Raw genomic sequence first — 26,597 nt, 5'->3', positions numbered from 1 at the left:
AATATATCAAAAATATAAAAATTGATTATCTCTGGATAGTGGAATTACAGGTGATTTTTATAATATTCTTTATGTTTCTTTATATCTCCCAAATATTCTACAAGAGGACATATTACTCTAATATGAAAACAAATGCTCCTTTTTCAAGGGAAAAAACTTTATGAAAATTTAACGGGTGTGCAATCATCCATCCAACAGATATTTGTATTATATATCAGTACCTTCTATGACAATTTCACACATCTGTGAGTGGGAACATTTGCCTCACAGCAGGGCTACTGCTTTAGATTCAATTTCCAATATAATTTTTTAAGATTTCTATTAGGCATTTTATTTTGAGCTTTTTCACAGACCTGTGTTTATTTACTGGCATGCTTTGTTTTCTTAGCTGTTCAAAAGCTGTTTGCAGTGTATGGGGGGCCCCACAGTGTCTAGATTTAGAAGCATTTACAGCATTTAATTGATTCCTTTCCTAAGTGTTTGGAAAATAAAACCTGAGTCATTGGGATTCTCTTTTTCACAGAATTGTGTTATTATTCTTTGCTTTCACTGTGGCACACCCCCTTTTGTAATTGGCCCTTGGTGAGATTACAGAAACATTTGTTGCCACCAGTGCAGTCCGCCTTAGATTTACACTGTCAGGTTCTCCAAGCTGTGATTATGTGTTCAGAAGGCAGTCTCAGTGAACTTCTCAAAGTGAGAAGGTTGTAGCTTTTAATACAGTCTCAGAAGCCTATGGGACAAAGTTCTTGGACAAGGTTCATCCCTTCTTGTTGCTCTGCCCTGAAAATAACCTGGCTAGTCACCCTTTCAAGGTAAGTTTTACCGACTTAGCTTCTAGGATTTTGTAAAATTCTAAATCTGGGTGAGAAATATCAGTAGCTCTGTACTTGTATGCCAGTTCCTATCTAAACCACAAAAGAGCTGCATGTTGCCTCTGACCTGACCGTAACATAATCCGCATAAAATCAGTTTTTCCTTCCTGTTTCAGGGCTACTTTCAGTTTCTTCCTATCTCCTTCATACTCCTGCACTGGCGTTGGCTTCAGTGCACTGTCATTAACCATAGTGCCTTACAGTCTTTTCTTCTATTGGTGAGCCTTTTCTGAATTTTCGTGGAACAGAGCTTCTACTTTAATCTTTAATTTGTGCCCTTCATAACAGAACTCACATTAATTCTTCTTTGGGTTATCAGCTTCTAACACCCAAAAGTCGTTTGTCCTAAACTAATCACTGAAATATGAATCATTTTCCAAAAGGAAATGCTGTGCCAGATAAGATAACTGCCGCTCAGTGATAGAACTCAGAACAGAATTCACGTTGTCAGATTCCTAAGCCTGGGTACCAACCAAGATCTGGTTGGAAAGAGCAAGTGCTGTCGTTTGAGAGCATCCACAGTACTCTGTACTCTTGAGTAGCTTGTTCTGCATTTTGCTTTTTTGGTGGTGCCCCTCTTGAGGGGGAGGTGGAGAGTATACAATTGGGCATGTTTTTTCATTGTGGTTCCTCTAGTCTCCACCAGTCAACTGTGACTACTATGAAGTGCTTTTGAGTACAGGGCTATAAATACTAAAATCTGTTCCTTTGCAATTTTTGGTATTTGAGCTTTTCCAGAGAACAAATAGAAGTATTTGATGAGCTTAGAAGCACATGTGTAGAGGAACAGTGAAAAAGACTTCTCCCCAAATGGCTGCTAAGTAATTATATATTTTTCATCATAATTAAATATTCTGAAAATTGTATGTCAGTGTGTTGAAAACAATGTTTTTGAAGAAAATATTGGCTGGGTGTGGTGGCTCACACCTGTAATCCCAACATTTTGGGAGGCCAAGGCAGGTGGATTGCTTGAGCTCAGGAGTTCAAGGCCAGCCTGGACATCATGGCAAAACCCTGTATCTACAAAAAAATTAAAAATTAGCTGGGTGCGACTGGGTGCTGTGGCTCATGCCTGTAATCCCAGCACTTTGAGAGGTCAAGGTGGGTGGATCACCCGAGGTCAGGAGTTTGAGACTAGCCTGGCCAACATGGTGAAACCCTGTCTCTACTAAAAATACAAAATATTAGCCAGGCGTGGTGGCAGACGCCTGTAGTCCCAGCTACTCGGGAGGCTGAGGCAGGAGAAGTGCTTGAACCCAGGAGGTGGAGGTTGCAGTGAAATGAGATCACATCACTGCACTCCAGCCTGGGCAACAAGAGCAAAACTTCGTCTCAAAAAAAAGAAAAAAAAAATTAGCTGGATGTGGTGGTGCATGCTTGTGGTCCCAGCTACTCAGGAGGCTGACAGGGGAGGATGGTGAGATTACTTGAGCCCGGGAGGTCGAGGTTGCTGTGAGCTGTGATCCTGGGTGACAGAGTTGAGACCCTGTCTCAAAAAAATACAAAGAAACGAAAAAATGTCTTTAACATTATTATGTATAGATATTTTTAATGAAAACAACTTTATAGAGCTGATATATTTGCATTGTAAGTCACAAGATACAGAAAAGTATAAAATACGAAATAATAGAATACACCTACATTTCTAATACTCCTAGGGATAACCACTGTTAAGATTTAATATCAGATTCTCTTTTTCAATGTATACACTGAAGGTTCACTTGCAAACTCACAAAATTTTATGTATGTAAGATCATACCACACCTGTGCTGTGACCTGCCTTTTTTCCTCTGCAATATCTTTCCATGTGGGTAAATTGAAATTTGTATCATTTTGTTTAATGTCTTCAGTTGTTGGATGTGCCATAATTTCTTTTCTTTTTCTTTCTTTCTTTTTTTTTTTTTTTTTTGAGATGGAGTTTTGCTCTTGTTGCCCAGGCTGGAGTACAATGGCATGGTCTCAGCTCACTGCAACCTCCGCCTCCCGGATTCAAGTGATTCTCTTGCCTCAGCCTCCCAAGTAGCTGGGATTACAGGCGCCCGCGACCATGCCCGGCTAATTTTTGTATTTTTAGTAGAGATGGGGTTTCACCATGTTGGCCACGCTGGTCTCAAACTCCTGACCTCAGGTGATCCACCCACCCTGACCTCCCAAAGTGCTGGGATTACAGGCGTGAGCCACTGCACCTGGCCTGAATGTGCCATAATTTCTTTGACTATTTCTTTATTACAGGCATTTTTTAGGTTGTTTCTAAATTTTTCTACCCAAGACAGTTTTGGAAAAATTGTTATGTGTATAACTTGAATATTTTACCAATTTTTAGTTTTTAATTTTTATACATATTGCCAAGCTACTTTAAACAATTAAAACAAATGTTGAATAGCATGGTATCATAAACTTTCATGTTAGCTACTCATCAAAGCTTGGTTTTGTCTTTCCTGCTGCAGTTGGTTGCATTTTTCTCATGCTATATTAACATCTGAACTTTCCAAAGGATACAGCTGTGGTTTTCAAGACAGTTGGTTCAGCAGCTGAAAACCTCATGATACTACTTTCTCTACTTTTTTTTTTAAGCTAACAGTAGTATTCTAAGCAGAAGGGAGTTTTTACTCTTAATTGTGCAATGAGAAACTGCATGCTTTTCTAAGATTGCTAGAATTTGCTTTTTGGGATGAAAAAGCTGCATGCGGGGATTTCCTTTTTCTTTCTTATAGAGATATAAAGCTAGGGTATATATGAGATTTACTACATTTTGTCTGAGAATCCCACAGTGTCCAGTCCTGTGGACAGCAGCTTCCCAGCTAAAGTATCTTAGAGACGTTATCTCTGCCAGCATAGCCATTCCAGCATGAGAGCAAAGCGTCTACTGGTCAGGGCTTCCTTTCCTCATCCTTCACTCCCCATCAGGCCTGGTCCTCCTTAGCCTTCTAGTGTCACCTAGCTGCTCACCTAAGAATCTGTTTTATCTTCACTTATGTGACTAATATTAATTCCTCTTTTTTTTTTTTTTTTTTGAGATAGGGTCTTGCTCTGTCAACCAGGCTGGAGTGCAGTGGCACCATCTTAGCTCACTGCAATCTCCACCTCCTGGGTTCAAGCAATTCTCCTACCTCAGCCTCCTGAATAGCTGGGATTACAGGCACACACCACCACACCCAGCTAATTTTTGTATTTTTAGTAGAGACAGGGTTACACCATATTGGCCAGGCTGGTCTTGAACGCCTAACTTCAAGTGATCTGCCCACTTAGGCATCCCAGAGTGCTGGGATTACAGGCGGGAGCCACCATGCTCAGCCTATTAATTCCTTTTTTTTTTTTTTTTTTTCTGAGATAGGGTTTCACTCTGTCATCCAGGCTGGAGTGCAGATGGTACAATCTCAGCTCACTGCAGCCTCCTCCTCACAGGCTCAAGCAATCCTCCTGCCTTGGCCTCCTCAGTAGCTGGGATTAGAAGCATGCACTACCACACCTGGCTAATTGTTTTCGTAATTTTGGCAGAGACAGAGTCTCGCCATGTTGTCTAGGCTGGTCGCCTCCTGGACTTAAGCGATCTGCCTGCCTTGGCGTCCCAAAGTGCTGGGATTACAAGCGTGAGCTACCACGCCCAGCCTTAATTCCTTTTAAACCTTGTGTCATAGTTATTTAGATCTCAAGGGCATTGTCTATGGGTTTTTCTTTTTCTTTTTTTTTTTTTTTTTTGAGATGGAATTTTGCTCTGTCACCCAGGCTGGAGTGCAGTGGTACGATCTCGGCTCACTGCAGCCTCTGCCTCCCGGGTTCAAGCAATTATCCTGCCTCAGCCTTCTGAGTAGCTGGGACTATAGGCACGCGCCACCACACCTGGCTAATTTTTTGTATTTTTAATAGAGACAGGATTTCACCATGTTGGCCAGGATGGTCTTGATCTCCTGACCTCATGATCCGCCCGCCTCGGCCTCCCAAAGTGCTGGGATTACAGGCGTGAGCCACCGTGCCCAGCCGGATGTTTCATCTTTTTAACTTCTATTGCCTTAGTAAAGTCTTTTGCTCACCATAAATGCTCAATAATTTTATTTTATTTTTATTATTTATATTATTTTATTTTTATTATTTATATTATTTTATTTATTTTTATTTTATATTACTTTATTTTTGAATCTCACTCTGTCAGCCAGGTGGAGTGCCATGGCATGATTATAGCTTATTGCAGCTTCAAACTACTGGCCTCAAGTGATCCTCCTGTTTCGATCTCTCAAATAGCTTGGTCTCCCTATATTGAGCAGGCTGTTCTTACACTCACCGGCTAGGCAGTGTTCCCACCTCTGCCTTCCAAAGTGCTGGGATTACAGGCATGAACCACCACACCCAGCCTCAGTAAAATTTAAATGGCTCAAGTGTTAATGACTTAATGTGTTACCTTTTCTAGGGCTATTTGTCGTTTTTTGTTGTTGTTGTTGTTTTTTGCTGATATTTTGGGGGAGAAAGTAGGCCTTGGCCTAAATTTCTAGATTATTAGAACAAAACCTCAAAGCATTTATGAAAATTAATATATGACAATTGCTTTGTTACCAAACTAATAATACTATGGTTAGTTTAATAGCACCTCAGCTGTTAACTTGTCATTTGGTTTTTTTAGGTCGACTTATTTTTTTTCCTGTTTTTAATATTTAGCTTAGCTGGCTTTTTAAAATTCCATTCACTTTATTGTCTTTGAATAATTATGGCAAATATACTTAGAGAAATCCAGTTGTAAGTGTAAAGTTGACATTGAGTACCTATGATTTGCTAAGTACTTTAAATGTATTAGATTTTATTTTCACAATAGCCCTTCAAAGATGTATGTGATGTATCTGTGTTTGGGGCTTCAGAAAGGTGTTCCCTTAAGAAACTAATACAGCTCTAAAAATTAACACTGTAAATCAAAGACACTTTGTCTCAAGGGGACAAAATAACCCCCAGGCCTTATAAAATCTGTCACTTGGTTGCCTATAGCAATACTGCTAGAGAAAGGCTACCTCAAGAAGAGATTTCACAACCATGGATACAGAAACAAAGGGGAAGCATTTTTTGAGCCCATTCAAGCACTTCTTTGTAGAAAAGGAGCTTCATTCAGCCAGCTGCCTCATCCAGAGAAAAAAGAAGTACAAGAGGGGCAAGGGTCCCGTTCTACCAGACGAGACTGTTGCCATCATTGAGTCACTATGTACCTTAAGGGTAGATGTTTACAGTGCCACCTGCTTAAATCTTTTCAGAGCTACATAATTAGTCTATTGATTTTTTTCATTCTTAGACCTGAAACAGAATGATAGTTAAGAAATTAGTTAAGTAAATCTTAAATAAGCTATGCTTCCTAATTCAGTGCCCTTATACAATTCCAGCCTTGTATCCATCTATATCTCTCTCCCCCTCCTCCTCCCTTAAAGAGATGAAGTCTCAGCCAGGTGAAGTGGCTTGCGCCTGTAATCCCAGCACTTTGGGAGGCCAAGGTGGGAGGATTACCTGATGTCGGGAGTTCAAGACCAGCCTGGCCAACATGGCGAAACCCCGTCTCTACTAAAATTACAAAAATGAGGCGGGTTCAGTGGTGTGCGCCTGTAGTCCCAGCTACTCTAGAGGCTGAGGCAGGAGAATTGCTTGAACCTGGAAGGTGGAGGTTGCGGTGAGCTGAGATCATGTCACTGTACTCCAGCCTGGGCTACAGAGCAAGACTTCGTCTCAAAAAAAAAAAAAAAAAAAGGCAAAATCTCAGTATGTTGTTCATGCCAGCCTTGAAACTCCTGGGCTCAGATAATCCTCTTGCCTCAGCCCACCAGGCCTGGTTTTGTCTCTCTTAACTCTTGACTGAAAAAAAAAAAAACGATATTTGTATGCATCTCAAAAATACGGTTACCAAATTTTGTTGGGTACAGCATTTTAAACCATTTAATCCAGGCTTTTGGAATGAAGTAATGGTCGCAATCTTTCATGACCAGTTGCTTGGCACTATACATGCTACAGTCCACTCAGCATTTCTAAACTATGTTGTTTTAATAATATGAACATATTCTAGAAGGCACAATTTTTAAAAATCTTTCACAAATCTTTCTTTGAGGTATAAAAGAATGGCATGATACCTATTGTAGTAAAGTCCTGAGCATGGCAAGGTAAAGTGGAGAGCAACTTACATGGGAAAGATAGACCTTTTACTTTCTAGGGGAGAAAAGTTCGCTTAAATCAATTACATCACTCTGATACTTAAAACTTTAATCTCTGTTTTAAGAAGAAAACAGAAAATATGTCTGGTTGTAACAGAAAAATGCTCTAGATGGGACATGCCCAAGGAAAAATCAGAGACCCCTGGTATCTACCACACATTCCTACCTAGAAATTCACTTTCCAGAGCATTTTTCCATACAAATCTTGGAGGCTCTTTATATATATATTTTTTGCTTTAATAAGGTAGGCTTTTATCTTAGTAGGTGACAAATAGAGTTTCTAATTAAATACAATAAAGAACTAAATGAAAATATTCCCTCTATTGACTTTTGCAAGGTCACAGCAAGTCTGTAAAGTAATAATGTGAATGGTAAGAGTCCATTCTCATGAATCTGTAATCCTACACAGTATAGATTTGTGGCACATTATATTGTCAAAGGATTGTACCTGAAAATGACTTGTGCAAATATGTCTATATATAATGTATTTCAGCACCAATTTACTATAAAATAATAGTAGCCAACTCACAGTATTTTTTTTTTCTGTATGAGACACTTGCCATTTGGTTTACATATATAGATACCGAATTCCAAAAAAAAAGAAAAACTCTGGAAACAAAAAGCATTTTTCATAAATTTGTCTGAACTTATTTGGTGATAAAACATGATGTGAATTTACTTGAGGCTATTTATAGACTTTATTTTACTTAATCTGAATATTTATTTCCTGCAGAAATATTAATGTGCTTGATTGTAGGTCACTGTCTCAGATCCTGCTAGTTCTGTGCGTTGAATAAACATCTGACTTTATTGAATTATATGTGATTTATTTTGTGTATCTTCAAACTTGGGGAAGGAGAATTGGGGGAGGGGGAGTTGGAAAAAGTATTTGGATTTTTTTTTTTTTTAAGAAAAGTCACTAGTTTGCATCATAATATTTGTCCTGAATCTAAAAGAAATATATTGCACATACATTTCAGTTCCCTGAAGTGATCAAAATAAATGTTGAATTAGATTAATGTTGCCTACACTTAGAATACAAAGAGCCGTTGATTTTCAATAGGAAAAAAATCTGTGTTGCTTTTTAATAGGATATGCATCTTTGTTTCCCTTTATTTGAAACCTTGAAATTACTAATCTTAGCTTTGAAACATATTTAATAACCATAGTTGCTATCTCTGCTTATTTGGTTGTAGTCCCAGCCCTTGTCACTGTTAATCACTGTGATAAGTAGAAAGAATTCTAGGAACCTCCCTTTCAGTTATCCCTATGGAAATCTTGTTTTTAATAGCACTTTTCTTTCTGGGCTTGCATGACATTTTATCTTTCTTTTCCTTTCTTTTTGCCGTTTGCAAAGACTCTTGGGAGGATTTGACAGATTTGGTGGAGCAAATGCGCGATGATACAGAAGGTGCGTGCCACACCAACATCTTTCAGCTTTTTTTTTCCTTGCTTTTTAAAATTTTCTAACCACCTTTTAATTGTTTTCCATAAGAGGAAATGTCAGTTTTAGGTTTTATTTCCCATGGCAATAAGTGGGAAATCTTTATGTTTTCGTTCCAAGTAAAATAGTGTCAATGTATGTTTATGTTGCTTTTTAAAGATATTTGCTGACATGTTTAAAAGGGACATTATTTCAAGATTACATCGAGCTTTTGCTATGGCTGTTTTTTCACTTGTTGAGACAGTGTAAATTTTATTACTCATATAAATATATGTATGTGTATTTCTGTGAATTTCACAGCAGCCAAAAGCAAACAGATCCCAGGAATCTAGTGTTTAGCCTGGAATGTTGCTCTGATTTGTAGATTTCCATGACATTACACACTTTCAGCTTTGTCATGTAATAGCATTCCTTTCTGGTATAATTATTTTTTGTTAATTTTTTCTTCTTCATGCAAAAGACTGAAACGTGGAATGGTGTGATTATCTTTTTAAAGTAGCATGTATGTTCTAATGTGGAAAGGTTCCCCAAACCAATCAGTGTTTCTTCTGTATCAAGGCAGCTAACTGTAGGGAGCTCAGGGTGATTTAAACATTTTATACTAAAAATTAAAAAATTGAGATTTGGCTCTACTTTATCATTTTACATGTTCCCACTTTGCTTTAGCACACACACCCCTGACACATACACATCCACCACTCTGCCCAGACTGACCTTTCTCTGCCCACGTCCTCCTCTCCTACTTTGTTCCTGTGACATCTCATGTATTTACACCCTTCCCCCTCCTGTGCCTATGGCAGGTGTGCCACCTGCCAACCCTTCAGTCCTTATAGGATTTCCACAGTTTACTCTTTGACAGCTTTGGCCCACATTCTTTTCTCCATTCACTTGCTCCTGCAGAACTTGGAGCTTAATGAAGACTTTTTACTTATTCTCTAATTCTTGTGTGTTTATCAACCTAGTTAAAGGGTAAACTCCCTGAGAACAGAGATTGTCTTAAACTTCTTGATATCCTTAATCAGACCCGGGATAAGTACTACCCTCAGTAGATCTGGTCATACCAAACAAAATCAAGGCAGCTTTCCCCTCTGTTGATGCCCAAGAGTATCTTCTGCTTCAGCACTTGCCTTTGAATGTGTGAATTCTGAAATCCTGAGTGTCATCTCTTTTCCTTTTGTCAGACTATTTTTATGCCATCTTTGATTCTGCTTTTAATGTAACTGATTACATATAATTCAGTGAAAGAACAAATCAGTATTGTCTAGTTAACTGACAGTTCACAGACAAGAAAAAAGAGAAGGATGTTGATTCATTTAGTGTGTAATGTTTACTATTGTGTTGGCTGCTATTATTATTTTATTTATTTATTTATTTATTTATTTATTTATTTAGAGACAGAATCTCACTCCATCGCCCAGGCTGCAGTGCAGTGGAGCGATCTCACGTCACTGCAAGCTCTGCCTCCTGGGGTTCAAGCAATTCTCCTGCCTCAGCCTCCCAAGTAGCTGGGATTATAGGTGCATACCACCATCCCCAGCTAATTTTTTTGTATTTTTAGTAGAAACGGGGTTTCAGCATGTTGGCCAGGCTGGTCTCGAACTCCTGACCTCAAGTGATCCACCTGCCTTGGCCTCTCAAAGTGCTGGGATTACAGGTGTGAACCACTGTGCCTGGCCTATTATCATTATTATTATTAATAGTTATTGGCTAGGCACCACCAGGTTTAAGGCTTTAATTCCTTTGATAGACTAGATATTAAAGAAAAAATGCTTCATAAAATTTATCCCCTTCTTAAGAACTTTACCATGACTCATCACAGGCAAGATTCTATTTCTTTAATACAAAGTATTAATAATGTAAGAGTCAAGCCTACTGTGAGAGTCAGACTCCTTTTTTAAATTTTGTTTTTGCTGGAATTTTTGTGGATGGTTATTATAGGTGAACTCCAAAAGGGAGAGGAGATGAACTTTAACAGTATAGTACATAAAATATCCAGAAAATGTTGATTATGTCAGTACCTTGATGATCTTAATAGATTTCCAGTCAAGTAATATATGGTAATGTTGATCAAGATCCTCTTTACAGAAAAGTCTTTCTGAAATGCAGTGTGAAAAAAAATGAGAATGGGGAGAGGGAGATGGCTTCACTTCAACTCTTTAGATCATTTCATTCTTCTTGATATCCTTCTCTACTTTTCTTGCCTCATGATCTCAATCACAGTTATGTAAAATTCCAGCATTTCACACAACTGTATTACATAACTTGGAGATGTTATAAATAAGTGCTAGTACCAAGAAGAAATACGTTATGGAGTATTACCTGCACATAACACACAATAGCAATTCAGGGTCTGGGGAGAATCCTCGTTTCAGACTCAGAAAAAGCTAATGATATATGCAGGCTCAGATATTTTCTGGAGACCTTCAACTGCTAAGCTGTTTTCAATTCTGTTTCTCATCTGTTATTGTAGATGTGCCATAACAGTTGGCTTTTATTTCCTTTTATTTTTTTGAGAGGAGGTATCACTGTGTTGCCCAGGCTAGAGTGCAGTGGCATGATCATAGCTCCCTGCAGCCTCGAACTCCCGGGCTCCTTCCTCAGCCTCCTGAGTAGCTGGGACTGCAGGCCATGTGCCATCACACCTGGCTAATTTTTATGTATGAATGTATGAATGTATGTATGTAATGTATGTAGAGACAGGGTCTCACTTTATTGCCCAGGCTGGTCTCAAACTCCTAGGCTCAAACGATCCTCCCACTTCAGCCTCCCAAAGCACTAGGATTGGAGGCTTGAGCCACTGCACCTGGCTATAGTTTGCTTTTTAATAGATAAAGTGTTAACACTGGCTTCTGGCCTCCTAAAAATTTTTAAAATAACAGACTCTAGTGGGTTGCAGATTTGAACTGGTACTTGTTTTTGTTTTTTGTTTCAGTTCTGTCACAATTGAAGCTTCTTATTTTGATTTTTTTTTTTTTTTTTTTTTTTGAGATAGAGTTTCACTCTTGTTGCCCAGGCTGGAGTGCAATGGCATGGTATCAGCTCACTGCAACCTCTACCTCCCGGATTGAAGCAATTCTCCTGCCTCAGCCTCCTGAGTAGCTGGGACTACAGCCACATGCCACCATATCTGGTTAATTTTTGCATTTTTAGTAGAGACAGGGTCTCACCATGTTGGTTAGGCTGGTCTTGAATTCCTGGCCTCAGGTGATGTGCCCACCTCAGGCTCCCAAAGTGCTGGGATTACAGGCATGAGCCACTGCACCCAGCCCTTTGGATTTTTTTTTTTTTTTTAGGAGACAGGAGTCTCACTCTGTTGCCCAGGCTGGAGTGCAGTGGTGCAATCTCCGCTCACTGCAGCCTCCACCTCCCGGTTTCAAGTGATTCTTCTGCCTCAGCCTCCTGAGTAGCTGGTACTACAGGTGCATACCACCGTGCCTGGCTAGTTTTTGCATTTTTAGTAGAGATGGAGTTTCACTGTGTTTGCCAGGATGGTCTCAATCTCCTGACCTCGTGGTCCACCCGCCTTGGCCTCCCAAAGTGCTGGGATTACAAGTGTAAGCCACCACGCCCGACCTGAACTATTTTTTACAGTGATGATTAGTTTCATATTCTATGTGTTTGTAACTTATATCTACTAGAATATGAAGTGTCTTCTTAGGGTAGAATTGTATTATGTACAACACCTATTATATTGCATCTCCTTTCCTTATATGCTAGTAATTTGTGTCTAAAATGTTTTGAAACTCACTAGGGAAATTATGAACATTAAATTAAATAATAAAAGGCACATAGCTTATTACCTTTCATTTTTCAATAAATATCGAATTCCTGTCTGTACTCATTACAAGCCTTTTGTAAATTTGCAGTTGCCCGGATTACTGCCCGTCACTCTGAGGATTAAAATGGTCAGGACAGTACTTGAATTTAGGCAATAATATACCTGTGTAAAATTTTACCTACCAAAATTGCATACTGGTTCCTTAACATTTGGGGACAGAGGGTGTTAAGACTTGATGCATGTTGAAAAACAGAAGAAACATATCTTAAGAGATTTTATTAGCTTCTAGCACTGTGCCACATCATCATCCAGTAAGCTTATTAAGTTAAATAAAAGTGTTAATAATGGCTTGGAGTGGTGGTTCACTTCTATAATCCCAGTACTTTGGGGGACCGAGGCAGGTAGATGACCGGAGCTCAGGAGTTCGAGACTAGCCTTGCCAACATGACAAAACCCATCTCTACTAAAAATACAAAAAATTACTGAGGCAGGAGAATTGCTTGAAACTGGGAGGCAGAGGTTGCAGTGAGCTGAGGTCATGCCACTGCACTCCAGCCTGGGCAATAGAGTGAGACTCCCTCTCAAACAACAACAACAAAATTGGTGGGGCGTGGTGGCTCGCCCATAATCCTAGCACTTTGGGATGCCACGGTGGGCAGATCACCTGATGCCAGGAGTTCAAGGCCAGCCTGAGCAACATGGTGAAACTCCGTCTCTACTGAAAATACAAAAAATTAGCCAGGCATGGTGGCAGGCTCCTGTAATCGCAGATCCTGGGAGGCTGAGGCACGAGAATTGTTTGAGCCAGGGCGGCAGAGGTTGCCATGAGTCAAGATCATGCCCCTGCACTCAAGCCTGGGCGACAGGGCAAGACTCCTAAAAAAAAAAAAAAAAAAAAAAAAAGAAAAAATTAGCAGGGGTGGTGGCACATGCCTGTAGTCCCAGCTACTCAGGAGGCTGAGGCAAGTAAATCACTTGAAGCTGTGAGGTGGAGGTTGCACTGAGCTGAGATTGCAGCAGTGCACTCCAGCCTGGGTGACTGAGCAAGACTGTCTCAAAAAAAAAAAAAAAAAAAGTTATGTATATATGGAAGACCATAATAATTACAGTACCTAACAACTTTTTTCCTTAGTATATTCCAAGCACTTCTAAATGCTTACATATAAGAACTTGTTTACCCTTCAGAACCCTGTCACCATTTTATAGATAAAGAAAGTAACGCATACAGAGGTTAAGAAAGTTTCCCAGTGGAATACTACTCAGTTGTAAAAAGGAACAGACCATTGATACATGCAACAACCTGAATGATTCTTCAGAGAATTATGCTGAGTAACAAAAAGTCAATTTTAATGGTTACGTACTATATGATTCTATTTACATAACATTCTTGAAGAGATAAAACTATAGAAATGAACAGATTAGTGGTTGGCATGGATTGAGGATGGGGTAGGGGCAAGGAGGGATATGGGCATGGCTATAAAATGTGGGCATATATATCAATATGGGGGATCCTTGTCGTGATGGAAATGTTCTGTGTCTTGACTGTAATTCAACATCAGTATCCTGGTTGTGATAATGTACTACAGTTTTGCAAGATACCCTTGGGAGAACTAGGTTAAAAGTACATAGTATCTCTCTATATTATTTCTTACAATTTCATGTGATTCCTCAATTATCTCAAAACAGAAAATGCAACAAGAGAAAAAACTTTTCCCAAGGTCACCCAGCTAGGGAAGAGTTTGAATAGAGTTCAAACTCCCACAGGCCAGCTTTAGAGCTTGTGCTGTTAACCACTACACCAAAGTTCTTTAAACTTATTTGACACAAGAACCACTGTAAAAATACATCTTCATCCAGAACTCAGTACACACATCATTTATTTGTATGTATCTTAAAAACAATACATAACCTTACTATATAAGACATAAAATTGATTTTGTGACTCACTAAAGGGTTGTGACCTTTGTTTGAAAGACACTCCAGTATCCTGTGCTGCCTCTCTGGTATATATCCATTTGTACTCTAGCCACTATCTAGGTGTGTGCAAAAAAAAAAAAAAATTCCTGAAAGGACTGTTTTGGCTCTGTTTCCAGCCTGTAATTGTGGGCATACTTTAAAGGCTGGGCTAGTAACCTTGCATACTTCTATTTCTCTTTAAAACATCTCCTTGTGAAAGCATCTTTTCTCTTAATTGTTATTATTGTCCTATGCTGATGACTCTCTAACTCCAAACTTCCATTTGCATTTACAACTATGTGATCAAAAATATCTTGAAAGCTGGGCATGGTGGTTGCATTCCTGTAGACCCATCTATTCAGGAGGTTGAGGTGGGAGGATTGCTTGAGCCCATGAGTCCAAGTCCAGCCTGGGCAACACAGTGAGACCTTGTCTTTAAAAATGATATGTTGAAAATCTTTCCACATAAATATCCTTTATGATATCCAAAACCAAGTTTACTTTGCCCTTTACCTCCATAACAGTTACTCACCTTTGTCATTTCCCTTTATAGCACACTGTTTCAGTCTCTCAGGGCAAAAACCTTGGTGTTATTCTTGACCCCTTCATTTCCTTTCTCTCTTCTAATGACTGTCTAAACTTGAATCACTACAATTCTTCATGGCAGATCATTTTGATTCTCTTCCCTCAAATTCATTTTGCATAATCTTCTCAGATTAATCATCCCCAAACAGAATTTTAGTTACGCTGATTCCCTGCTCGAAACTACAGTGGTTCCCATTGCTTCCTTCATTAATATCCAAGTCTAGTTTCAGAGACCTCTTTATCTGACTCTACCCTACCTGTGTTTTCCAGTTCTCCCCAGTGAGAACTCCCCATTCCACTCTTATTTTCTCCACCTGACCTCTCACACCCATTCCAACCACTTGGAATACTGTCCTTCACGTGTTCTGTGATACCACAACATTTAGGATCTACCTCAAGTACTGCAGTATATTGAGATTTATCATGCTTTTATTCATATTACTTTTGGTGTTATCTCATTTGGAGTACAAATGTACAGTATTCCAGGGAGTTAAACTAAGAACAGTGATTATTCATGGTTTTTGTCAGATCTGAGGTTTACGTGCTTTAGCAAACTAATAAAGCCTCTTACTGTTTCTTGGATACTGGCAAAAAATACAAGACTCCTAGGTCAGAGGCAAAGGACTTTATTACTTATGACAATGCAAGCAGCCTAAGCATCTGCGTATCTGTGCCAGTTCCTCTTGGACCAGAATCCCATTGGGTGACACTGTATGACTCAGTGACATGCTCACACGTGGTAGGTTTGTGTTGCAGATGAAGAAGGCCAAGTTAGGAGAACCCATTGTTTTTATAGGAAGCAGTAGGAAAGCCTCCTCTCTCATTATCAGCTCCATAAATGGCCCAGGAAAGAGTGGTCAAGGCCTTATAGTCTTGATATAACCCAGTAAAGAAATGTAGGCACACAAGAGGTGGAAGGAGGATTGTCTCCCCCAGCATTTTACAGATGAAACGGAAGAATGAGAATTTCCCCCAACATCACTCAGGGAATGTGAGAGAGACAGATCTAACCCTTCTAGATCATAGATCTAACTGCGAGATTGTATCATGGCCCTCTCACATCCATTTAAATTGTTTCTTTTTCTTTTTTTCTTTTTTTCTTTTTTTTTTTTTTGATACTAGGTAAAGCCCAAAACATTTAAATTATTTTTATGCAATAAATTGAGCAAAGCAAGGAACTCTTGGGTTGTATTTACCACCTAAATTTCTTATGTTGTATCAAAACGAAGAAGGTTAACTGTTGTCCTAACTTCTAAATGTTTCCAGAAATCTAGGTATTCTTCTGCAGCATGGAATGCTCAAGTAAAGGAAACTGAAGAAGTCTGGGAAACTTTCCAAAACTAAAATTGTTATATTATGATATGGGAGCCCAGTGAAGAAGAAATCAGTGTGTTTCCTAGGGAGCTCTTGTGCAAGCTAATATTTTTTTTTTAATCTATTAAAGATTAGAGAAATGCACACCTAACCAAGAATGAGTAAGAGTATATAAAAAGAATGGTTTTGGTTAAATAAGCTAACTCATTTCAATGCTAAAGCCCATCAAAAGGGTTTTTTTTGTTGTTGTTGTTTATATACAGAGGTAGAAGAAACTACACTAGTTTCTTACAGGAGGCCAGCAGCTAAACCTTGACCTGGAGCAAGAGAAAGCAGAATGTCTTTTTTCTTTTCTTGTTTTTTTCTTTTTTTTTTTTTTTTTTTGAGACAGGATCTCACTCTGTTGCCCAGGCTAGAATGTGGTGGCACAGCTCACTGCAGCACCCACTTCCCAGGCTCAAGCCATCCTCCCACCTTAGCCTCCCAAGGAACTGAGACCACAGGTGTGTACCACCACACCCAGCTAATATTTTCTGTGTTTTATGGAGAGAGGGTCTCACCTTGTTGCCCAGGCTGGTCTTGACTCCTGTAGTCAAGCTATCCATCTGCCAGCCTCAGCCTCCCAAAGTGCTGGGATTATAGGAGTGAGCCACCGTGCCCAGCCAGAATTTTACTTTTACTTTAAATTTTTTACTTGTTTAATTGTGGAACTTTTTTTTTTTAGAGACAGAGTCTCAACTCTGTTGCCCAGGCCGGAGTACAGTAGCATGCTCATAGCTCTCATAGCTCACTATAGCTTTGAACTCTTCCTGCCTTACCTCAGCCCCGAGTAGCTAGGACTATGGGTGCATACCACCATGCCCAGCTTAATTACACAACTTTTTATAGTACGTAAAAAGAATAGCTTAATGAGCTCACATATCTCCATCAGCAGCTTCAGTAATTATTGCCAATCTTATTTAATACCTCCATGTTTGTTTCTGGAGCATTTTAAAGCAAACTCCAAACATTACATCTCAGCACCTGTAAATCCTTCAGTGTCACAACTAACAAAATTGACAACAAAGTCTTATAGTGTCTCAGCCCATTTTCAAAATCTGTTGATGGTCTCAAATATGTCTTTTTTTAGTTGGTTTATTTGAATCAAGATACATACAAGATATATATTATTATTACATCTAAAAACTTTAGTTTTTTTTTCTAATAATAGCCTTATTGAGGTACAGTTCATATACCACAAAGGTTATCACTTTAAAGTGTACAATTCAGTGGTGGTTAGTATAGTCAAAAAGTTGTGCATCCATCACCACTCCCTAATCTGAGAATATTTTCAACACCTTTTCTAAAAAGAAACTCTATACCCATTAATAACCACTCTCTATTCTTCCTCCTCCCAGCCACTGGCAGCCGCTAGTCTATTTTCTGTCTCTGCAGATTTTTTTTTTGAGGGGCTTCTTCAAGTGTTTACATATGTCTCTCTCCGTAGATTTGCCTATTCTGGGCATTTTATATAGACAAAATCATAAAATATGTGGCCTTTTGTGTCAGGCTTCTTTCACTTAGCATATGTTTTCAAGGGTTATCCATGTTGTAGCATGTATCGTAACTTCATTTCTTTTTATGGATTAATAATATTTTATTGTATGGGCATATCTTATTTTGTCTCTTTATCGGTTGGTGGACATTTGGCTTGTTTCACTTTGGGGCAAATTATGAATACTACTACTGTGAACATTAATGTGTACATTTTGTGTGGATATATTTTTAAAATAATTTCAGCTTTTTTTTCGCTTCAGGGGCTACATGTGCAGGTTTGTTACATGGGTATATTGTGTGATGCTGAGATTTGGGGTATGATTCATCCTGTCACCCAGGTAGTGAGCATAGTACCCAACAATTAGCTTTTCTGGTTCCCTCCCACCTCCCACCTCCCTCTAGTAGTCTCCAGTCTCTATTGTTGGCATTTTTATGATGTGTGGACATGTTTTCATATTGAAAATGTTGAATTGCTGGGTCAAATAACTCATATGTTTAATTTTTTAGAGAACTGCCAGACTGCCAAAGCAGCTGGACAGTTTTACACTCCTACAAGCAATGCACAAAAGTTTCCAGTTTTCCACATTCTTGCTAATACCATTTCCTTCAGTGAATAATAATTATTGTTGTTATCCTAGTGAATGTGAAAAGGTATCTCATAATTTTGATTTGTATTTCTCTAATTAGCATCTTTTCGTATGCTTTCTGGCCATTTGTCTCTCTTCTCTGCAGAAATGTATATTTCAAGCCTTTGCCCATTCTTTATTACTAGGATTATTTCTCTTCTGTTGTTAAATCATAATAATTTTTATACATTCTGGATATTGGATCTGATTTGCAAATATTTTCTGCCATTCTGTGGATTGTCTTTTCACTTTCTTGATGATGTCGTTTGAAACACAAATGTTTTTATTTTTGATGAAGTCCACTGTACCTGTTTTTTCTTTTGTTGCTAAACCATTGCCTAGTCTATGGTTATAAAATATTTAGACCTGTGTTTCCTTCTAAGAGCTTTATAGTTTTAGCTCTTACACTTTGGTCTCAGATCTATTTTGAGCTTTTAAAAAAATTATTTTGCATTTGGATATCCAATTATCCTACCACCATTTTTTGCAAATATTAATTTTTGTAATTTTAGTAGAGATGGGGTTTCACCATGTTGGCCAGGCTGGTCTTGAACTCCTGACCTCAAGTGATCCACCCACTTCAGTCTCCCAAAGTGCAGGGATTACAGAAGTGAGCCACTGCGCCCAGCCTGATCTTTTAAAATGTCTTTCAGCAAAGTTTTGTAGTTTTCCATGTGCAAGTCTTGCACTTCTTTTGTTACGTTTATTGGCAAATATTTTTCTGGTGCTATTATAAATGGAATTGTTTTTAAATTTCTTTTTCGAATTGTTTGTTGCTAATGTATACAAATGTAATTAATTTTTGTGTGTTGATCTTGTACCTTACAACCTTGCCAAACTGATTTTATTTACGTATGTTGTGTGTGTGTAGATTCCTTAGGATTTTTTATATATAAGATCATGTCATCTGCAAATATAGTTTGACTTCTTCCTTTTCAAACTGGATGCCTTTCATTTCCTTTTCTTGCCTATTTGCCCTAGCAAGACCCTCCTATACAATTTGGTTAGAAGTAGCAAAAGTGGACATCCTTGTCTTCCTGATCTTTGAGAAAGCCTTCAGTCTTTTACCATCCAGTCTTTTGCCATCAAGTTTGTTAGCTGTGAGTTTTTTGTAGATGCCCTTTGTCAACCTAAGGAAGTTCTCTTCCTAGTTTGTTGAATGTTTATATCATTAACATTTTTGTTATATTGGCTATTGGAATTTGTCAAGTGCTTTGTCTGTTTCTAATGAAATGACCATGTGATGTCTTTCTTTACTCTGTTAATTTGGTGTATTACATTGATCGAGTTTTGTGTGTTGGACCGACCTTGCATTCTGTGATTAATCCCACTTGGTCCAGTTATATAATCCTTTTTATATGTTGCTGGATTTGATTTGCCAGTATTTTGTTTAGGATTTTTGTGTCTGTATTCATACGGAGTATTGATCTATAGTTTTCTTATGATATCTTTATCTGATTTGGTCTCAAGGTAATATTACTGTAATAGAATCAGTTGGGAAGTTCTCTCTTCTTATTTTTGGAATAGTCTGTCAAGGATTGGTGTCAATTCCTTAAATGATTGGTAGATTTTAACAATGAGGCTCTGGTTCTGGCCTCCTCTGTGTGCTATTTTTTTTTTTTTTTACTACTAATTCAGGATCTTTACTTGTTGTAGGTCTCTTCAGATTTCCTATTTCTTATGTCAGTTTTGGTAGTTTGTGTCTTTCTAAGAAATTGTCCGTTTTGTCCAGATTATTTAGTATGCTGGCATACAGTTGTCCATAGTATTCCCTTATAATCCTTGTTTCTGTAATGTCAATACTACTGTCCCCTCTTTCATTCCCGATTTTGGTAATTTGAATCCTCTCTCTTTTCTACTGATCAGCCTAGCTAAATGTCAATATTGTTATCTTGTCAAAGAACCAACCTTGGATTTTATTGATTTTTCTCAGTAGTTGTTTTTGCTGTTTAATTTTTTTCTGATCTAATCTTTATTATTTCCTTCCTCCTAGGGCTTTCTACTTATATACATGTATGTTAGTTGCCCTTGATGAAGCCAACTGTGAAATCATGGCATTATAAATATGCTAGCTAGGAGAGTGATCTAGGTCAATGCTTCTCAAACTTTAATGCACATACAGATTGCCTGGGGATCTAGTAAAAGTGCAAAACCTCTACAGCTTCCCATGTCTAAAAGCTTTCATGGTGATGCCAGTGTTGATATTCCGAGACCAGAGAGTAGAAAGGATCTAGTTCATTTGGTATCAGTCATTTGTGGGGTTTTCCAAACAGAACATGTCATTTCTGTGGTTCCAGGTATATTAATATGTCTCTCCCTTTGAGAATCAGTGCTCTATATGTCATTATGACTGATATGAATGTGCATGGTTTCCAAGGGAAAAAACTGAGCAAGCCCAACCCTCTCATTTTACTGATGAGGAAATTGAGGCTTCAAAGAGGTGAGATTTCTTGCCTGAAGTCATATAATAGTTTAATTGACTCCATAGATTAGTATATTAATCCTTTCTGATGACAAGTCCTAACTCAGTGAAGTTCATCATTGATTATGCTGTTACCAAGAAAAGGTAGCAATGAGGACAAGTAAATTTATGGTTAATTTTTTTTTTTTTTTTTTTTTTTTTTTTTTCCGAGACAGTTTTGCTCTTGTCGCCCAGGCTGGAGTGCAGTGGCACAATCTTGGCTCACTGCGGTCTCTGCCTGCCGGGTTCAAGTGATTCTTCTGCCTCAGCCTCCTGAGTAGCTGGGATTACAGGTGCCCAGCACCACACCCAGCTAACTTTTGTATTTTTAGTAGAGATGGGGCTTCCCCGTGTTGGCCAGGCTGGTCTCAAACTCCTGACTTCAGTTAATTCACCTGCCTCGGCCTCCCAAAGTGCTGGGATTACAGGTGTGAGCCACCACGCCTGGCTGGTTAAATTTTTTTTGACTAACCCCTTTAACAGATTTCAATCCAGAGAAAGTGGTACTTAAGTAAATTTTCTTATTTTTGAGTAGAAATATGACACCTGAGATGCCATTAAGAATAGATAGATATAGAAACACACCTGGCCCCTAAAGTTGAAGGAAAAATAGGGAGCCAGGTCAGATACCTTTCTCCTATGCATATTCCCCTGGTCTCCTGTATATGCCTTTGTTGGAGTTCTTACTGCAGTGTAGTTGAATTACTTCTCAGTCTTCTCCACAGAAGTGTACCCAATGTCAGAGGAAATTGTGTTATGCTTACAGCCTGCCTGGAACCCTAAACTAATGACATATCAATTATCTTAGTTTTAAGAAATATAGAAAACTAACATTTCCATAGAATAGGTTTATGTCATTTAACAACAATGACAACAAAAAATTTAATTAGCTGGGCATGATGACCCATGCCTGTAATCTCATTACTTTGGTAGGCTGAGGTGAGAGGATCACTTGATCTTAGGAGTTTGAGACCAGCTGGGCAACATAGGGAGACCCTGTCTCTACAAAAAAAAAAAAAAAATTAGCCAGGCATGGTTGCACACACCTGTTTATTATCCCAGCTACTTAGGAGGCCAAGGTGGGAGAATCACTTGAGCCTGGGAGGTTGGGACTACAGTGAGCTGTGATTGTGCCACTGCACTCCAGCCTGGGTGACAGAGCAAGATCCTGCCTCAAAAATCAAAACAAAACAAACGGAACATTTAAAATTATTTGTCCTGGGCGAGACGCAGTGGCTCACACCTGTAATCCCCAGCACTTTGGGAGCCCGAGGCGGGTGGATCACTCGAGGTCAGGAGTTCAAGACCAGCCTGACCAATATGGTGAGACCCCCCGTCTCGACTAAAAATACAAAATTAGCTAGGCATGGTGTCACATGCCTGTAATCCCAGATACTTGGGAGGCTGAGGCAGAAGAATCGCTTGAACCCTGGAAGAGGAGGTTGCAGTGAGCCAAGATCATGCCATTCAGCCTGGGCAACAAGAGTGAAACTCCATCTGAAAAGTTAAAAATTAAAAAAAAAAATTATTTGTCCTGGAATAAAATTGATCTTTATTAAATATGATTACGTTTATCCTGAAATTTCAGGTGTTTGCTCTACACTTCCCTATTTGTTCTCTATAAGTTTGTATTAACCAACTTTGATAAATAGTAAGCACTTTGATGGCAGGGACTAAGTCTATTATTACCTCTGTTATTTCTAACATTAAACACAATATCTAACACATAGTAGATGTTCAATATGTATTGACAAAATAATTGCATGAAAGTTCTCTATTGGAATAATAGTGTTAAATGCCAGTGTTGTGAACATTTTTAAATTTTAAATCATTTTACTCACAGGAAAAGCTTGACTGATGATATCATGAAAGTCGTGCATGTTTTAAAATGGCTTTCTGGCTTATACAATATAACAGAATCTTTTTTTACTTTATATAGTTAAAAGTACAAAATACACAGAAAAGAATCCTATATTATAAGTATTCAGCTCAGTACAACGTTACACACTCAACATGCTCACGTAATAAACACCCACCAACAAACAGAACTTGACCTGCCCTCAGAAGCCCCTCCATACTCTGTCAGGTCATTGCAGCCCTTTTTAACAGGATCGGTTAGTTTTGCAAAATCATTTTATACTTGAATAGGATTTAAGACAAGTAATGTTGAATAGAAAATATTCTGTAACAAATCAGGTTAATGATTTAATATTCATTATTAGCAGCCAACATTATTTGTAGGCCAGGTGTGGTGGTTTATACCTTTAATCCCAGCACTTTGGGAGGCCAGCATGGGAGGATGGCTTGAGGCCAGGAGTTCAAGACCAGTCTGAGCAACATAGCAAGACTCAATAGCCATACTTTTGTATACTATTCAGCACAAAAATGTCAATAATAAGCATTAAATAATACTCATTTTAGCTTTTGTGTTAATTAACAATGAGCAATAAATTCTTTTTTAAATTTTTGATGTGTAATAATTGTACATATTTAGGGGTACAGACTGATATTTTGGCTCATGTATACAATGTAATGATCAAATCAAGGTAATTAGCATATCTCTTACTTCAAACACTCATTTGTTTATTTTGGGAATATTCAAAATCCTCTCTTCTAGCTATTTGAAAATATTTTAAAAATTATTGACTATAGTCACCATACAATGCTGCAGAACACTAGAACTTACTCATCTTATCTAGTTGTAGCTTTGTATCTGTTAACCAACCTCTCCCTATCTTCCCCTCCTCCATACTCTTTTCATTTTCTAAAAACCACAATTCTACTCTCTACTTCTATGAGCTCAACTTTTTTAGCTTCCACATATGAATGAGAGCATGTGGTATTTATCTTTCTGTCCCTGAGTTATTTCACTTAGCATAATGTCCTTTAGGCTTATCCATGTGGCCATGAATCATAGGATTTCATTCTTTTCATGGCTGAATTTTGTGTGTGTGTGTGTGTGTGTGTGTATACCACATTTCTTTATTCGTGTTGATGACACTTAGGTTGATTTCATATCTTGTGAATAGTGCTGAATTAAACATGGGAATGCAGATATCTCTTTGTCATATTGATTTCCTTTCCTTTGGATAAACATCCAGTATTGGGATTGCTGAATCATATGGTAGTTCTATTTTTAGTTTTTTGAGGAACCGCCGTATAGTTTTCCATAAAGGCTATACTAATTTACATTCCCACCAGCAGTGTATAAGAATTCCTTTTTTGCTGCATTCGCACCAGCATTTTTTATTTTTTGTCTTGTTGGTAATAGCCATTCTAACTGGAGTGAATTGTTACTTTTAAGCTCTTATATCTAACCATCAAATTACTATAACAGATTTTTGTTTGACTTTTCATTTGTTTAGATTAGTAGTTCTCAATGTAGAAGGACCTGACTTAATCTCCCAAAGATTATTTGCCAGTGTCTGGAGATGTTTTTGGTTGTCTTAACCCACCAAAAACAGCTGTCAGTGCTACTGACATCTAGTGTTACCCACAACTGTGTTGCTGTGAAAATCAGTTTTCAGAACAGAGCCCTGTAAAAATGAATTATCTAGCTTAAAATGTCAACAGTGCCAAGTAGTGTTTTTTAAAGAATGGGTGGGTTGTTTGTGTTTGATGGAAGTTAGTTTAAATAGATTATAGAGCCTTACTAATGGAGTCCATGGTATCAGAAATTTAATTCCCATAGAAGCTAGTTAACCTGTCTGTAGTTCATGCACTCCAGACCTCAGCCAGATGTCTTAAACATTTCTGCTGCAGATTATAAGAAGAACATGAGAAAATATAGATGGGTTGGTATAAATCTATCACTACTTCTGGAAAAATGTCTCAATATGATATTTTTTACTTAACCCAAGTCTATCTCTCCCCCACATGACTAGTTCTCACTATGTTGGAATCAGCTTATAAACTTTGACTAGCAGCATTGTTTAATCTTGTTATAAGTTCCTGAATTAATGGTCTACAGGCTTGAGGCAGAGTGAATGCCTCAGAGTTACATTATGGGCAGGCAGTTATCTAGCACCAACCATAGTCTCCTGCCATCTACTGGAGATGTTAGGTGGGAAGGCTTGTAGCCCTCTACACACATTCATACCCACACCCCTGCTCTATTCCTTTTTTCGAGTAGTTATAGGAGGTCAGAAACACTAGAATGTACATACATGCTGGTAATAAATGGAAATTATCTGATAGTTGTTCTTCATGGCTGTGAGGGCATAGTTTTCCATGTATTTTACTGTCCTTTTGTGAGAATACTACCCTTGACAAGTTGATCTATCATGAACAAAGAGAGCCACATTTAAGCTATGACCCTAAAACATTTGTTGTTATGCAGGAAAGAATTAATGGTAATGTATACCAATTCTGACTCTCACATAAAGTGTTTCTCCAAAAGTAACCTCAGACAACATGACAACAAACCAAGATTTATATAGTTGGAATTTCAAATCCACAAGTCCTTAAACTGAATGAGAAGATTAATTTAGAATTTGACCATTTGACTCTGCTCATTTAACTTTGAAAGCAGATATAAATAAAAACATTGTATGAAGAAAATTGCTTGGGATAATTTGCATTAAACAGTCTGTTTTTTGTTAAGTGACTTATTTGTATTATGAAACCGTGGCCTTATTAGTATTTTTAGTCTTCCTAAGAAGAAATGGAATATGTCATAGAGCTCTAGGCCTTCTTTAGTTTTCAGTACAAATTTGGTATATTTGGTATTTGGGAGGATACACATGGCATAAGGTAAAGAGAGCGTTAGCTTTCATGTCAGATCCAGGTCCAGATTCTGCCACTTATAAACTGTTACACCTTGGTCCACCTAGCTCTTATGGGCCTTTTTTAGCAACGGAAAGAAGGGAGAATACCTAAATATGATGAGAGAATAAGTAGGTAAAATAATCCTATAAAAGAATGGTCAGGAGGAGTCTGGCCTCTGGCTCTGTCATTGATTACTGGCTGTGCCCATGGACCAGCTGCAACTATTTGAGTGACCTAAAATGGGATGGTGACTTGCCCGAGGTCATACAGTGAGTCAGGGCAGAGCAGTTGAAGCTTTACTCTCTAAGTCTCATTTTTCTTCCCTGTAAAATTGTTGTAATGGTGACTGTCTCACAGCATGTTGTAAGGAGAGATGGAGATCATAATTGTAAGAGGCAGCCCACAGTGCTGGCACAGTGTAAGCACCAATAAATGAAGGTAATGAGTACAATAAAATGTGTCACTTAGCCCCTTTCCCCAAATAGTTTGTCTGTCTGGTTGATGAGAGCCATACACACTGTGTGCTAAGACTTAAAAATGTGGGAGTTGATTAAGTTCTAGTACTGCATTATACTAATAATGCTAGTGCATAGTTTAAAGAATAATAAAATACCATAATGCAAAGTTTGTTTAAGCCCTTTACCCTTTTCTTCCTCCATTGGGACTTTATTTTTAGAGCACGTCACAAATTATGCAGAGAAGAGAAGGGTAGGCAAGAATGGAAGCAGAGAGAGCAGTGTGAAGGTAGTACAGTAGGGAGATATGACACCCTCAGGTTAGGGTGATAGCAGAGGCCGTGGTGAGAATATTAAAAGACTACTCAGCCAGGCACGGTGGCTCACGCCTATTATCCCAACAGTTTGAGAAGTTGAGGTGGGAATATCGCTTCAGCTCAAGAGTTCAAGACCAGCCTGGGCAACAAAGTGAGACCCTGTCTCTACAGAAAATACAAAAATTAGCCAGGTGTGGTGGTGTGCGCCTATGGTTCCAGCTACACGGGAGGCAGAGACAGAAGGGTTACTTGAGCCCAGAAGGTTGAGGCTACAGTAAGCTATGATCATGCCACTGCATTCCAGTTTGGG

General features: G+C 38.4%; 1 protein-coding gene across 30 annotated transcripts in view; it reads left to right on the top strand.

The window, feature by feature from the left end:
- RUFY3 (RUN and FYVE domain containing 3) overlaps window positions 1-26,597 on the top strand; it is a 101,460-nt gene that overhangs the window by 29,649 nt on the left and 45,214 nt on the right. For 3 of the 30 annotated variants that reach the window (XM_078003509.1, XM_028848528.2, XM_078003510.1), the window contains exons 1-2: window positions 625-815; window positions 8,406-8,459. The exons of 23 other annotated variants lie outside the window; for them this stretch is intronic. In XM_078003509.1, the coding sequence (XP_077859635.1) occupies window positions 8,441-8,459 (19 nt within the window). In that variant the 5' untranslated portion in view covers window positions 625-815; window positions 8,406-8,440. Of the gene's footprint in view, window positions 1-602; window positions 816-8,405; window positions 8,460-26,597 lie in introns of those variants that run through there. 4 more of the 30 variants (XM_078003505.1, XM_078003503.1, XM_015138572.3 and 1 more) reach the window with 2 other exon arrangements.

This window comes from Macaca mulatta, chromosome 5 (assembly GCF_049350105.2).
Source record: "Macaca mulatta isolate MMU2019108-1 chromosome 5, T2T-MMU8v2.0, whole genome shotgun sequence".
Taxonomy (NCBI): Eukaryota; Metazoa; Chordata; class Mammalia; order Primates; family Cercopithecidae; genus Macaca; species Macaca mulatta.
Note: the sequence above shows the minus strand (reverse complement) of the source record. Positions and strands in the feature narration are given on the sequence as shown.